The sequence below is a fragment of the Rosa rugosa genome, chromosome 1 (genome assembly GCF_958449725.1).
Source record: "Rosa rugosa chromosome 1, drRosRugo1.1, whole genome shotgun sequence".
In the NCBI taxonomy this organism is placed as follows: Eukaryota; Viridiplantae; Streptophyta; class Magnoliopsida; order Rosales; family Rosaceae; genus Rosa; species Rosa rugosa.
Genome location: NC_084820.1, coordinates 61038135 through 61053465, shown reverse-complemented (window position 1 = coordinate 61053465; position 15331 = coordinate 61038135). Strand labels below are relative to the sequence as shown.

General features: G+C 41.7%; 1 protein-coding gene and 1 long non-coding RNA gene across 2 annotated transcripts; both read right to left on the bottom strand.

Annotated features, from left to right (window-relative positions):
• Positions 1 to 1740: 1740 nt before the first annotated feature.
• LOC133725885 (hevamine-A-like) lies at positions 1741 to 2864 on the bottom strand. The gene has a single exon (XM_062153285.1). The coding sequence runs from the start codon at positions 2725 to 2727 to the stop codon at positions 1840 to 1842; it is 888 nt and encodes a 295-aa protein (XP_062009269.1). The 5' UTR covers positions 2728 to 2864; the 3' UTR covers positions 1741 to 1839.
• Positions 2865 to 4828: 1964 nt separating this feature from the next.
• LOC133725886 (uncharacterized) lies at positions 4829 to 5269 on the bottom strand. Its single transcript, XR_009854586.1, has 2 exons — positions 5164 to 5269; positions 4829 to 5056 (listed from the first exon to the last, which is right to left on the bottom strand). It is a non-coding gene; the product is annotated as an uncharacterized LOC133725886 (long non-coding RNA).
• Positions 5270 to 15331: the final 10062 nt, after the last annotated feature.

Sequence of the window (15331 nt, the reverse complement as noted above, 5' to 3'; positions counted from 1 at the left end):
CCTGAGAATATAGAGCTCTATGAAAATTACACTAGTGTACATGAGACGTGGAACAAAAACTCCATCATAATTGATGATGTAGTTGCGCATTCTGTTGCGCATGAGTTTGTTGAGACCGATGATATCGAACCACGCTCCGTTGAAGCATGAATACCAACGTAGAGAAATTTAGCCTAAATGGAAAGATGCGATCCAGATTAAACGAAGAGGAAGGTCTTTGAGCCAGTGATGCCAACACCTCCTTACATAAAACCTATTGATTAATGGGTCTTCGTTAGAAAGCGTGTTGAGAAAAAGAGATGGCAATCTCGCCTTATGGCGCAAGGCTTCTCACAAAACGCCCTGGAATTGACTACGATGAGACATATTCTCACGTAATGGATGACATTACATCCACTACCCTGTCAGTTTGGTAGTTTCCAAATAACTGAACATGCAACTTATAAATATGGTCTCGAAACGTGAAGAGTGTGTTGTGTTCTTTTTCCCTTTCGACCGAGGTTATTTTTGTCCCACAAGGTTTTTATTACTCGGCAAGGTTTTTAATGAGGCAACGAGAGAAGCACCACGTTTGGGAGACACAAAGGAGATGTTGAAATCAGGGGGAGTATCCAGAAGCATACCCACTTGACCATCGTGTACTCTTTTTGTCCTTCGTCCAGGGTTATTTTGTCCCACTGGGTTTTGTTACCTGGCAAGGTTTTAACGAGGCACATCTTTAGCATGGTCGCCCCACTTATACTACATCCTGAAGATGTTTTGATTCAACATATATGCTTTTGCTCATCTTTTCCCTTCGACCACGGTTTTTTCCCACTGGGTTTTCCGGGCAAGGTTTTGTTGCAGCAACTCTATTTGCATCCCTCTCGTAGACATATTACCTACTTATGATGCTGATAAGAAGACTCCACTTATCCCCGAAGCTGTGATATTACTACTCCACACTCAACGCGCGTTGTGCTCTTTTTCTCCTTCGACCAAGGTTGTTTTTCCCACAGGGTTTTATTACTTGGCAAGGTTTTTAACGAGGCAACTTCGAAGCGCACAGCCTAGACAATACTATTGACATGAAATATCCAAGGGGGAGTGTTGTAGTATATATGAATCATGATGTATATATGAGTCATAGTATAAATGTCTATATCATGTATACAATAGGTACTTGAGTGTATAATGTAGGTATAGAGACTTGTATGACAAGCTTTATGCCAAAGGGCAACAAGCATGGCAATTGTGATCATTGCAGCCACCATGTGGAGCTGCAGCCCTCAATCAACCAAGAGAAGATTGTTATCATTTTGAGTTTCTCTTAGAGCATTCACATTAGCTTTGTATTTATATATAAACCCTCCATTGTGAGATGAATAAACACAATTCAGATTCATTACTCTCTCTCTCTCTGTTAATTTCCGTTTTCCTTAAACACCTTTCGATATCCTGCACATCACTGATTGAATGTTTTATTATTCACCATGTCTCCTAGCATCTTTCAAATTCCTTTGCCTCGTACTAGTACTAAATCTTTCTTTTATTGTAGAACAATGACAAATATGGATCTCACTGCAGCGACTGGCTTTCTAGAGGTTATTAGCTTGACAACAGTTACCACTTACCATTGTGGGGAAATAGTCAGCGCCTAAACTATGTAAACTTGCCAAGACAGTTGGATCTTGCTCAAGTTAATTGGAGGGTAGGGATACAGACACAAGTAGAATAGGTAGGGGTTCATCGTCTCCAATGTAACCACAAATAAATGACTCGATATACGATATCTTTTTATATATAATGATAGTGAAGGTACATACATATACATAAGCTGGATCCTTTTAAATTTACATTCTAGACATCATTCTTGATGGAGGAGCTGTATCCATCGAGATCATCATAATACTTCGACCAAAGCATGACACCTCCATATTTGGCTGAATTTTTGATAGCCGGAAGGACTTGTGAGTTGAGATCAGCCGCAGGAATAAATCCACTACCAGCAGCTTGAGGTGCAGCAGGAAGTCCTAAGAAAATCTTATGTGCAGGAATGGCAGAAGTCCATTGCTTCCAACCATCTTCGAGATTTGAAATATCGCCAGAAGTGTACTGGCAAGGAGGGTTGTTGTAGAATTGTACCCAAACAAAGTCGAAAAGGCCTGTGTTGAGTGCATTTCCAACATAAGCATCAGGAAATGGACACTGTGGAGCAGCAGTCAAGTATACTTTCTTGCCCTTCTTACTGTACCCGGAAAGGTCCCTCGCAAGGTCATCCCAATATTGATCAGTCCCTCCTTCAATGTCAAAGTCAACTCCATCCAAAACAGCATCTCCCAACGGCCTTGAAGAGGACTGTCCTCCCAAGAAGTTGTTCCACAAGTAAGTAGCAACTTGGCGGGCATCGTCGGATGAGGCCAAAGAGTAGCTCCCTGCAGCTCCTCCTATGGAGAGTATGACCTTAATGCCTTTGGCCTGGCATGACTTGATCTCGGGGCTCAACTTGGTGCATTCGTTGGTAGACGGGTCACAGTGACCGGCGAGGTTTATGGCAGGGGTTTGGCCATTACCGAATGATGAGAGGAAAGCTATGTTTACGAATTTGTAGTTCCCTGAAGCACATGTTTCCGCTAATGTGCCTTCATTCCCATTCTGGCCCCAGTATATAGCAATTCCACCTGCATTGGATCCAACAGCCAGAAATAGTAGCAATATTGCTACTGAAAATATGGACTTGGAAGCCATGTAACGCAAGCTTTTGTTGAATTGTTTGTGAGAAATGTTGTCTCTGCTCAATGATGAGGATATGAAGTATGAAAGTTGGGGATTCTTTTATACAGGAAAAGGCCTTAGTAATTGCCATAGCGTATTGTGCTAAAATGTTCATAAATTGAACCGTGGCATTACAGTCACGTAGGCTTTCTTTGGTATTTTCTGTTTGGCTTCAGCTACTTGAATTAATAAGGAATGCCCTGTCTATATGCAATTGTCCATTAGTACCCAGAGGAAGTTGATTAGTAACTTAATTATATGAAACTTTGTGCGTGGGAATGGGATAGGCTACAATTCTAAATAGATAATGAATCATTTTGGTTGTTGTCAGCCATCGTTGGGAGGAATATTGTTTTGGAACTATTGATGTAACGCCCCAAGCTGCACCTCACCAGCTTAAGCACGTCACAGTGCCGCGAGCCTCTAAAACATAAACCGAACGCTCGATTTACATTCTAGAGAACCGCTAGGCATCTTGTTTGAAAACTTTTCGTATAAACACAGCGGAAGCTACAAATATTTTTGAGGTGAAAAATTTGAGTTGTTAAAACCTATTTCCCTCGTCCAGTACTTGGATAAGGATCACACGAAGTATGAATTTCAATGAAAGAGAATTCAACTAAATTTGACACGATGCTAAATATCCACAAGTTCCGAAACACGAAGTTCGAGAAATAGAATCTAAAACAGAATCCAAACAATGATTTACCGAACTTGTTCCGCACACCCAGCTCCGTCCGCTACTGTCCCGTCACCAGTGCATAGTACCTGCATCCACACTGTTGTAGGGGTGAGCTTTCGTCCTCGCTGCTCAACAGGAACTCTATCTCGACTAGATTTGAAAATCGGTAAATAAATTATTGAGGCCTCAGTATGAAAACATGCTTAATCCAAGTGTTTAAGAGAAACGACAAACTTTAATGTTTTTCAATTTGAAAACTGATGCATGATGCTTAAATAACTACGGCGCCAAATCCAAGTTTTACCTGATGGCCGGTCCCATAGACCCACTACACGACCTTACCTCAATTTAATTTATCATCAGGTAAGCGTAGCGAGAGCGTCCGCTACCTAGCTACACACACGGATCGGGTCGTCATTGCGATCGCTCACCGTCCGACCGGTGTAACTAACCCTCCGGAGGTTTTGGGGATCGAACCCAAGGAAGTCAGAGCCACCCTTCGCTCTCAAGCCATCACATTTCTCACATTGTTTGGTTAGTATGCATTGCATTTGAACATAACCAAACCATACCAACTAACATGCATCATTTAATAACAATATAAGAAAATCACTAACCGAGGAGAGTCCTGAATCCCTACCTGGATTCCGATGCGTTCTCTCACGTACTCCGAGAGTTGCGAACCTTCTGTTCCTCGGGTAACTGGAGTCCTAGATTCCGGCATTTTGATAGTTAATAACTTTTGAACAGTTAAACGAAATCTCGACGATTAATATATCGTCCAACCCCAACTTTTCCTGGTTTGACCAGGAGTTGACCAAGGGTTGACCACACTTGACCATTTGACCATGTTTGACCAATCGAGGTAGACTCGATATTAACCTCAATTATCGAACATTGACTTGAAGTTACGTTATCGACCAAACATATATACTTGTATATTAATTCCTTTCACCTTCTATTTATTTAACATATACACAAGCATAGAACATTAGAACATGCTTCCAATCACATCAACAGTTTATCTCAATCCCCCTACACTCGGTCTTTTACTTCTATTTCGTATTTTATCACATAGTAATTCGACAGAATTTACTATGGACACCCAATATTTTTCCAACATATTTCGACTCAATACGGGTGTACCTAATTTACTCTGGACACCCATATATTACTTTAGGCCACTTCCACCACATAATTTCAATTCAACATTAGTCTTGAACAAAAGTCATTCAACTCAAGGCAAACAACCCACTCAACACAACCCGACCAATTTCTCCAATCACAACTCAACCAATTCAACCAAAACATGAACGCACACTCTATACATGCAAAGTACATCACATTGCCAACACAACATAATCTCCCAACTCAATTAAACCCAAGCAGAAATAATTCAAAAGCTCTTCAGTCCACAATTTCGAATTCATCACCAGAGCAATCTTCCAATTCAAAGTTTGGAATTATACCTTCGGTAATCAACTACAACCGAGCCAAACTCACTGCCAAAACTCGACTAGTGAGGAGCTGATGGCTTCGACGCAATTCAACCCAACAATTTGTGATTAACAAAGCCCGGACGAAGCCAAGAAGAGCCGGAAAGCTGCCGGCGTCGTGGAACTGCGGCGGAGGCCGAAACCCAGAAACGAAAAATCATCAAACTTAAGCTAAATCGAAAAATAATTACACAAGCGTGAAGATTACGATGAGGAGAGGAGGTTTTATACCACAAACGGCCCAGAAGGTGGTCGGAGACGCCGGAATTTGCAGAGGTTGGCGGAGAGAGTTCGGGGCTTCCAGTCGTCGGTCCTCCGTCTACAGCCGGTGCATGCAGGATCCGAGGCCACAGAGGTGACGGCGACGTCGATGCGAAGATAATGCCGGTGGTCCGCCGCTGTGAGGTGGCCGGACGGAGTAGCCCCGGTCGGATCCTCTTTGCAGGTCTCCGGGTCGCGTTTCGGGTCAGAGAGAACTCTGGTTCTCTTCCTCTCTCTCGATCCTTCTGGATCTCCCAACAGAGCAACACTTGGATATATATACACTGATCCAATTAAGGATGGACGGCTAGGATCAAGCGGTGGGTGAATCAATGGCTGGGATTTCTCCACCTATTTTCTATTTCTTGTTTTAAATTCTAAAATTCCACAACTTCGGAAATTTGCTATAAATAGTTCGGTTCACCGTAAAATTCTCTGAAAATTTCCACGAACTCATCGTGACGTGTACTTCATTATCCAACTTCTAAATTGAGGATTTCACTTCACGAAATTTTTTGAAAATATTCTCGAGTACTTAACTTTTATCGAAATCGATAAGTAAATTATCGAACTATTTCACTTAAGCTCGATAAATTTTTCCGGGGCTCACAGTTGAAGATACAGTTTCTCGGGGATTTCTGTAAGCTAATTTTCATAAATCTCAGGGAGAAAAAAAAAATTTGATTGGTGTTTAAGGATAATGATATTTGAGAGAGATTGTAGAGAGAATTGTCTTCATATTATTGAGAATAGGAGCCCTATATATAGGGATTACAAAGTACATGCTCTAATGTTACAAGGAAAACTAATCCAAATAGGACTAGGAAATCTAGAACATTCTCTCCTATTACTACTCCTAGTTTGATAAGGCACACTAAGTCGATTTTCCTTCAACACTCCCCCTTGTGCCGCTCAAACTTGGTGGTGACGCTTCATCCGTTGCCTCGTTAAAAACCTTGCCAGGTAACAAAAACTCTGTGGGACAAAAATAACTCTGGTCGAAAGACAAAAAGAGCACAACATGTCCTTCACTCTTCGAGATCGAACATGTAGACATCATAACTCCCCCTGATGTCGATATCTCCCCCTGATTGCTACAATCGTGGGAGTTCGGATAACTTTCTCAATCCAATGCTCTTCACATGTTTCTCGAATGTGGATTTAGGTAACGACTTAGTGAATAAGTCCGCTACATTATCCTCTGATCAGATTTGATTCACTTCAATCTTTAGAAGTGATTGTTGTTGCTGATTATAAAAGAACTTAGGCAATATATGCTTGGTGTTGTCGCCCTTAATGAAACCTAACTTCATTTGTTCAATACAAGCTGCATTATCCTCATAAATGCATGTAGGTTCATATGTGATAGACTTCAAACCACAACTTCCTTGAATATGTCTAATTACAGACCTTAGCCATATACATTCACGCACGGCTTCATGTAGAGCAATAATCTCTGCATGATTTGAGGAAGTAGCAACAAGGGTATGTTTCGTAGACCTCCAAGATATTGTAGTGCTTCCCTTGGTAAATAGCGACCTTTGTGAGGGTCAGAGAGGTACCCTGCATCAGCAAAACCCATCAAAACATTGTTGTCGTTTTGATGAAGGGGAGTAGGGTGAGGCCGGCCACCCTGGACGGCGGCGGCAACATGGCCGACGGCAATACTAGGAAAATTCATCATGCTTCTAAGTTCAAAAAATTGTGAATGTTATTAAAACATTCACGAAGCGCTACCCAACGGTTTCTAGCGCTATCCTCATTCATGTACTCAAACTGGAGTGACATCTCCATGTGGCGCTTCATTAGGGTAAGTGCCGTGGAATTATCTATCTCAGTTTGTGAGTCTTGAGCGGTTCCTTTAGAACAGGACTCTTGGATTGTAGGCAATAAATATCCCATGCCCATAGAATCCAATAGAGTAAAATCGAGCTCGTTCAAGTATGATATCCAAAAAGGAGAAACAAGAACGGATTAGTTTCGGAGTCAATGCTTCCACGAAAACTAATATTAAGATTTCCGAGCCTTAATGCTACCAAGAAATCGATTTCCAAGAATTTTGGATTAGACCAAACAATGATGTTTTAATATGGTCACAATTGGACGCTCTTAGTCCGAATATTATGAACACTCTTAGTTCATTGATTACGAACGCTCTTAGTTCGTTTATTGTGAACACTCTTAGTTCATTGGTTACGAACGCTCTTAGTTCGTTAAGCGTGAATCCCCACAATTCCGCTTATTAAATACTCGAAACCATGTTCATATTATACAAATCCTGCAGCAAAATAAAGGAATTTAAAAGATAAGAAAGCAGGAACTTTAATCGTAAAAACTTACTTGGTAATTTGAAGCTTTGCTTCACGATTCTTTATACACGCGCGTGTTGATGCAGGCGTGTAGCTAAATTAGGATTGCCGAAATCTGGTCGGAAATTGGCAGTTGGTGGGCTGCCCTTCTCCCTTCCCTTTTTTTTTTTTTTCGCGGCCTAGGCCTGCTTCCTTTTTTTTCTTTTCTCTCGGCCCAGGCCTGCTTTCCTTTTCTGGGCACGTGGGCATGAGCCTGTTTTTTTTTTGGGTTTTTGTCCATTTACACCATTTTTAGAGATTTTTTTCCCACTTACCCCATTAAGTTTTTTTAATTCCCTCTTACCCAAAACACTCTAAGGAGGTCTTCCCTAATACCCAATTAAGATTTTTTTTTTTGTTTTTTAATTTTTTTTAATACCATTTTACCCTCACCCCTTTGTTACTTAGAGAGAGAGAGAAAATGGAAGAGAGAGAAACCATGAGAGACTTCGCCGGAGCCCGGTCACCGGCCGCCGGAATCCGGTCAACTTTCGCCGGATTCCGGTCAATGGTCGTCGGATTCAGGTCAACTTTCGCCGGATTCCGGTCAACGGTCGCCAGTGACCGGTCACCGGCTACCGCCCACCGGAATTTGCTGAAAATCTCACCGGAAAGTTTTTTTGCACCCAATAGACATCTATTGCCCCCTAATAGAAGTCTATTGCCCCTAATAGATGACTATTCAACCATGTATTGCCCCCCAATAGATGACTATCAGCCATGTATTGCCCCCCAATAGACATCTATTGCCCCCCAATAGACGTTTTGATTACCGAAATGAGAACTAATTTTTCTAAAATTACACAAATATAACTTTAATTAAAGAAAAAAAAAAGGAGATTACATTAATTCAAAACGTCTATTGCCCCCCAATAGACGTCTATTGCCCCCCAATATCAGCTATCTATTGGGGCAATAGACGCTTCAACAGACGTCTATTGCCCCAATAGATTTTTTTTTTTTTCATTTTTCTTTCCTTTGGGGCCTCCTGACCCATTTTACTAAACAAAAACGAAAAAAAAAAAAACGAATGAGAGAAATTGATTTGGGCACCCAGAGAATAACTCTGGGCACCAAATCATATTTCTGCATTCTCCTCTGCCACTGGCCTGCGTTGAGCACCAGAGCAACAGTGGAGTGGGATCGAACGCCGTGATGCGCAGCGGAGACGGCGGAGTGGAGCGGACGCCGGAATCTGGGCAAGAAGTCGACGCCACGCCGGAGGTGAAGATCGGGGAGTGCATAGACGTCGGAGATGCACAGCACCGGGTTGGTCCTCAACACGTCAACTTTCCGGCGAGCTCTTTCATCAGAGAGAGAGAGTGCATCGCCTGCAGTTACTGGAGAGAGAGAGAGAGATGGGACGGGATCGTGGTGGAGAGAGATCTGCCACCTCTGCAGTGCGATGGATTAAAGTGAGCGTCTGAATTATGCCCGCCTCGGCCGCCGCGGTCCCAGTCCTTCACCGGAGAGAGAGAGAGAGAGAGAGAGAGAGAGAGAGAGATGGTGCAGATCTGATAATGGAGGATGAGAGAGAGAGAGAGAGGTGTTGCAGATCCGGAAAAGAGGAGAGAGGTCTCTTGTAATTAATTAATTAAGGAGAGGGCAAAACTGTCATTTTGTTTTAAACAGGGTAAGTGGGAATAAAATTCTGTTGCTGGGGTAAGTAGGATAGTTTTTGTTCATTTTGGTGCTTTGGGTCAAGGACCTTTTTTTTTTCTTTCTACTTTTCTTCTTCTGGGCCCACTCCTTCTACGCGTCTTCTTCTTCTTCTTCCTTCTGTTTTCTGGGTTTTTTTTTTCTTTCGCTGGCAGAAGGCAATCGCTGGGTAACAGAGGGGCGGCAGGAGGCTATTGAGTGAAGGGTTATTGCGTGGTTGCACGGAGGCAGTGCAGGAACTGCCGGCAGGATGCACAAAGTGGCTGGCGTACTGCGTGCTGGTTGGCTTGTGCAGAGCGTGGCTTGGTGCTCGTGCAGCGATGGTAGCAAGGCTAGCACGGGCTAGAAGGCGCAGCAGGGCTGCTGTGATGCTGCAGGGGCAGCTAAGGCGGCAGGCCAGGGCTGCAGGTTGCGGGAGGCAGGGCTGCAGATGGCGGGAGGCAGGGCTGCAGATTGCGGAAGGCAGAAGCGTGGGCTAGCAGGGTTTGCGTAGGGCTGCGGGGGCAGTAGGCACGGGGCTGCAGCTAGCGGTGTGGCTAGGCAAGCTGGCTACGGCTGCGAGGCTGCTGGGCTGCGCGGCTGCAGGGTTGTGAGGCTGCTGTGCAAGGGCAGCAGCGAAGGCTGGCTACTGCGGGGAGGCTAGGGCGCGTAACAGACGTGCGGCAGATTTTTTTGGTGAGAAGAGTTTAGGGTTTTCGTTTTAGGTTTTTGGTTTTTCTTTTCTTTTAGGCTAGGGTTAGGGCTCGTGCTGATAACGTGTTGAAGTAAAAATGGGATTACAGAGAGATTGATGAGAGAATTGTGTATCTATCAATGATAGTAGGAGCCCTTTAAATAGGGAATTATAGAGTACATAAAAGGTAATAGAATCCAAACATAACTAGGTAATCTAGAACTTTCTCCTATTACAACTCAATGACTAAACCCTAGTTTGAAGAGGCACACATTATGTCGACATCCTTCAACAATATTTATATTTTTACATTATTGCCACATCATTTATTGGAGCTATAAGAACCATTGGATGTAGTGAGATCTAAAGGCTAAAAAAGAATGTAAAAAAATGACACGTCCCTTAATTCTCACCCATATATAGATAAACTTACCATTTATTCAAAAAAAAAAAAATAGATAAACTTACCATTCTTTTGAATCGGTAAGTTTATTGAAACCAATCCAAAAGAAGGCTCACATAGGCAATTATTGAAACCAAATTGTTGCGGTCCGAGTAAGTTTTGTCATGTCCCGTCTAAATGCATGCGACCAAGGTCGATCTGTCTCCCCTCCTCTTTCCATGACACTGCTTTCTTCTGCTAAATATTTCTACATTTCACTCATGTCACCAATTAATGTTGTTCAATTATTGAAGTCTTGAACCAGATTGTAAGGCATTGATCAGCAACATAAGCGTTCTTGTCAAGGTTTACCACTAAAAGTGTAAGATTGACCACATAGTCTTGTGAATTTAAACTTGAGACCTCATACATTATGAAAAAAAATATGATGTTAAATATTTCGAATTTTCAACTAGAAGATGAGGCCTGAAAAAGTTGGGTAAACTAGATCTCGATTTCTCATCATATATTTAAGTTTTGGGTATGTTATAAGTGAGAAGAAAACTAGGTAATGGTTCGATGTTTCTCACCGAATGTTGAGCGCTCTGACTAGCTATATCAAATAATGGAATAGTATGGAACTTCAAATCAATTCAAGTTCGTTGGCATAATCTAATTTTTTGTGTGTGCACTAGCTCAGAAGTCAAAATAAAGTTTCGGAATGGAGAGTTTTCTTAAACGGCTGGCTTGACAACAATGTACGCATGTGGTCATGACCATGATTATTATCTGGTTTCTAGGCTTTAGAGTCTTAATGGACAAAGCTGGCGGATGACACTGAAAGTTGAAACTTCGAAACGCGATAATGATGATGAAAGGTGGCCAATCCAATGAGATTCTGTAAGGCAATATAAGACTCTTCTGCTTCTGCTTCTTTGTCTCTCCAGGCAGTGGTAAGCGATTTCGAAGGGAAGTCACGTCGAGACCGAGGCTCTGTACTTACTTGTCAACATTATCTGCAAGATATTCATGGAGAAATTAAGTATATTTCTATTCAAAAGTCAACGCACGTTTCTGTTCAAAGAGGATTAGCTTGAGAACAACGTATGGGGAACTGATGAAAATGCCTGATCATCTGGTTCAAGTCATTGAGTCTTAATGGACAATGCTACATTGACATTGAAAGTTGAAATTATTAATTTGACAATGAATGAATGAACTATCAAAGGCGCCTACTCCTGATCGAGATTGGTGTAAAGTACATCTTCTGGGTATGCTTTGTCTCTCAGGGAGGTGGAACTATATACAAATTAAGTTATACAATTCAGCCAAATATGTAACAGAGGAAAACATAAGGATAAATGCCTAAACATTAATCACAACTATGTGCAATCAACATGCAATCAGGATCTTACAGATAGGCAGGTTTTATTGTTTACTTTAGCTTTACTTTTTATTTTCCAACTTCAATTATATACCACTAGATTCAGTGATTTTCATTTTTTATTTGACTCTTTGACAACCGCATTCTACTAATAGAAGCAAATCCACACGAGTTGTGTTTTATCAAGGTCATTTTACTTTATCTTTTGCCAGAGCCTATAAAATAAGTTAAGAGTTTTCCTGATAAACAACAAAATCAGAAAACAATATTTTGTCATGGGAATGGGATTGCCAAGGTGTTATTTTTATGCTGTGCAATGCCTTATTTTTCTGTTGCTCAAAGCTTCCCAATGTTCTTCATTTGTGCAGACAATTGGTCATGCAGATGAGTGCTCTGCCTTGATGCAATTCAAGCAAAGCTTTGCAACAAGAAAGTCTGCATCTTTAGATCCTTTCGCTTATCCGAAGGTTGCATCATGGACGCAAGAAAGGACGAGGAGGAATTGCTGCTCATGGGATGGTGTGGAGTGCAATGAGGAGACTGGCTATGTTATTGGCCTTAACCTCAACAGCAGCTGCCTCTATGGTTCTCTCAACTCCAGCAGCAGCCTTTTCCAACTTGTTCACTTGCAAAAGCTTGATCTCTCAGATAATCACTTCAATTTCTCCAAAATACCATCAAGATTAGGCCATGATCTTACCGGTCTAATACTTCTCAACCTTTCACAGTCCTCATTCTCTGGCCAAATTCCATCAGAAATTTCGTACCTTTCCAAGCTGTCTACCCTTGATCTTTCTGCTACTAGCTTTTTGGATATGACATTCGATTATGATCATTTTTCATCTTCCAAGATTTTGGAACTGACAAATGCCAACCTCAGAAGTATAGTTCAAAATCTAACCAATATACAACAACTTCATCTTAATAAGGTACACATACTCTCCACTCTACCCGATATCTTTGCAAATGCAACTTCTCTCAAAGCTCTGTATCTTCAAAGCTGTGGTTTGTCTGGAGAATTCCCAGTAGGCATTTTTCAGCTACCAAACTTAGAAGTTCTTGATCTGATGTATAATGAAGACTTAACTGGTTACTTTCCTGAATTTAACAAGAGTAGCCCCTTCAAGAAACTGAATGTTGCGAGGACAAATTTCTCTGGTCATATACCTGCTTCAATTGGAGACCTAAGCTCCTTAGAGTACTTGAACCTCGCGTTATGTAATTTTTATCCTCATATTCCATCTTCACTTGGAAACCTTACACAGCTCAGTTACCTTAGCCTTTCTTTCTTTTTCGACCATAGTTATACTTACTACGATGTTTCAAGAAACAGTTTTAGTGGCCAAATTTCTGAGTCCTGGTCTTGGGTTGGAAAGCTAACCAAACTCTACCACTTGAGCCTTGCCTATACCTACTTAAGGGGAGAATTCTCAAGTTTTGTTGCGAACTTGACTCAAATGGAAGAGTTAGACTTGGCCTATAACCAAATCACAGGTCAAATCCCATCTTGGCTTGCCAACTTGACCAAATTAACTGCTCCGTACTTCCCATTTAACAATTTGCAAGAAGCAATTCCAAGGTCATTTTTCCAGCTTACAAACCTTCAGTATATTGACCTTTCCTCCAATAACTTGAGTGGAACAGTTGAGTTGGATGAATTTTTCAAGCTCAAAATGTTAACAGTGCTTCGACTTTCGTTCAACAAATTATCTGTGCACATCAAAACCAGTTTGACTGCTACTTCTCCAAAGTTTGAAGCTCTAGCATTGGCGTCATGCAACTTAACAGAGTTTCCAGATTTTTTACACGATAATAGTAAATTGGTGGAGCTAGACCTTTCTGATAACAACATTCATGGCCAAATACCAAGATGGATGTGGAACTCAACTGGTGAATCTCTGTGGTATCTGAACCTCTCCCACAACTCTCTAACAGGATTTGAGAAAAATCCAGTCATTCTTCCATGGAAGAATCTGCATCTTTTAGAGCTTGGATCTAACAGGTTACAAGGGCAATTGCCGATTCCACCCCTATCAATCCAATTTTATTCTGTGCCAAACAATGGTTATACCGGAGGGGTTTCACCATCTTTCTGCAACTTGAAAGATCTGTTTGTTCTTGATTTGTCCAACAACAACCTAAGTGGCATGCTTCCACAATGTTTAGGCAGCTCCAGTGCTTTTGAGATTCTGAAGCTCCGCAACAATTCTTTTCATGGTGATATTCCTGATCAAATGTGTCCAACCGGACAGGGTTCACTAAAGATGGTTGATATGAGCTATAATCAGCTACGGGGAAAGCTACCAAGATCAATGGCAAATTGCACTCAGTTAGAGTTTCTTGATTTCGGAAACAATCACATTAGTGACAGCTTCCCATCATGGTTAGGGGCACTTCCAGTACTAAGGGTACTCATTCTGGGGACTAATGGATTTCATGGCACTATTGGCAAACCTGCAACCAACCATGAGTTCCCAAACCTCTGCATTATTGACCTATCCAACAATGGTTTCTCAAGTTGGTTGCCTTCTGATTACTTAGGGAGCTTGAATTGCATGAAGAAATCTGTTGACCAAGATGAAGTGAAGACCTATTTTCAAGACACCATAACGGTCGCCACGTACACAATCTACCATTATGATTACTCAATGATCATCTTTGGCAAAGGTGTAGAGTTGAAGTATTTGAAGACACCTTATCTTCTCAGGTTCATAGATCTCTCAAATAATAGATTTGAAGGCGTCATTCCTGGTACTATTGGGAATCTAAGAGGGCTTCATTTGCTTAATCTTTCCAACAACACTCTCATTGGTCACATCCCCCCATCTTTAGGGAACTTGTCTGCCCTTGAATCCTTGGATCTCTCTCAAAATCAACTCTCAGGAGAGATCCCCGGCAATTTAGTTGAACTCACTTTCCTTGCATACTTTAATGTATCCCAAAATCACCTTTCAGGCCCTATCCCACATGGGCAACAATTTGATACATTCCAAGAGGATCTGTACAAAGGAAACTCAGGTTTGTGTGGGGAGCCTTTGTTAAAGAAATGTGAAGGTTCTGATAGCTCAACGTCACTACCATCTTCTGAAGAAGATGAAGACTCCGGGATTCAGGTTGAATTAGATTGGTTTGTGGTTCTGCTGGGAGTTGTAAGTGGGCTAGTAGTTGGAGGGGTTGCCGGGAACACTTTGGGAAACAAGAAGCATGAATGGTTTGTGAAGACATTCGGCAAGAGGAGGAGGTCTCTAGCAAGGTAGGGCACCGGTAGGATTGAAAGTATGACTCATTCTAGTCCGGGGTCTGCTACTCCCTATTCATCTACATGTGACAGCTACATCATGTCCAGCATTAGGGGATAGTTCCACTGGTTCTGTTCTTGTTTGTTGTTCTAGTTAAGTTCTCTCACTTACGGGAACATGATCGTCTTGAGTTTTCTTTTGTGTTGGCTCATATTTTTCTTCCTTCTTCAACAATTCTTGTTCATGAAGCTGTTTAAGGACAAGCAAAATTGACAGAGAGATTGAGGGAATAGAGATTCAAGTGTGTGTTTCATTTCATTCAATAGGAGGTATTTATAGGAATACATTTGAAGTGTGAGTGTTACAAATAGTGATACAACTTGATGGCATCTTCACTTGTAGCCTCACATTGTGGCATCTCCATTTGCAGCTCCACATTGTGGTTGTGATGAT

What these genes read in the sequence shown, in the direction of transcription:
- LOC133725885 (XM_062153285.1), bottom strand. Translation starts at nt 2,727, where the DNA reads ATGGCTTCCAAGTCCATATTTTCAGTAGCAATATTGCTACTATTTCTG.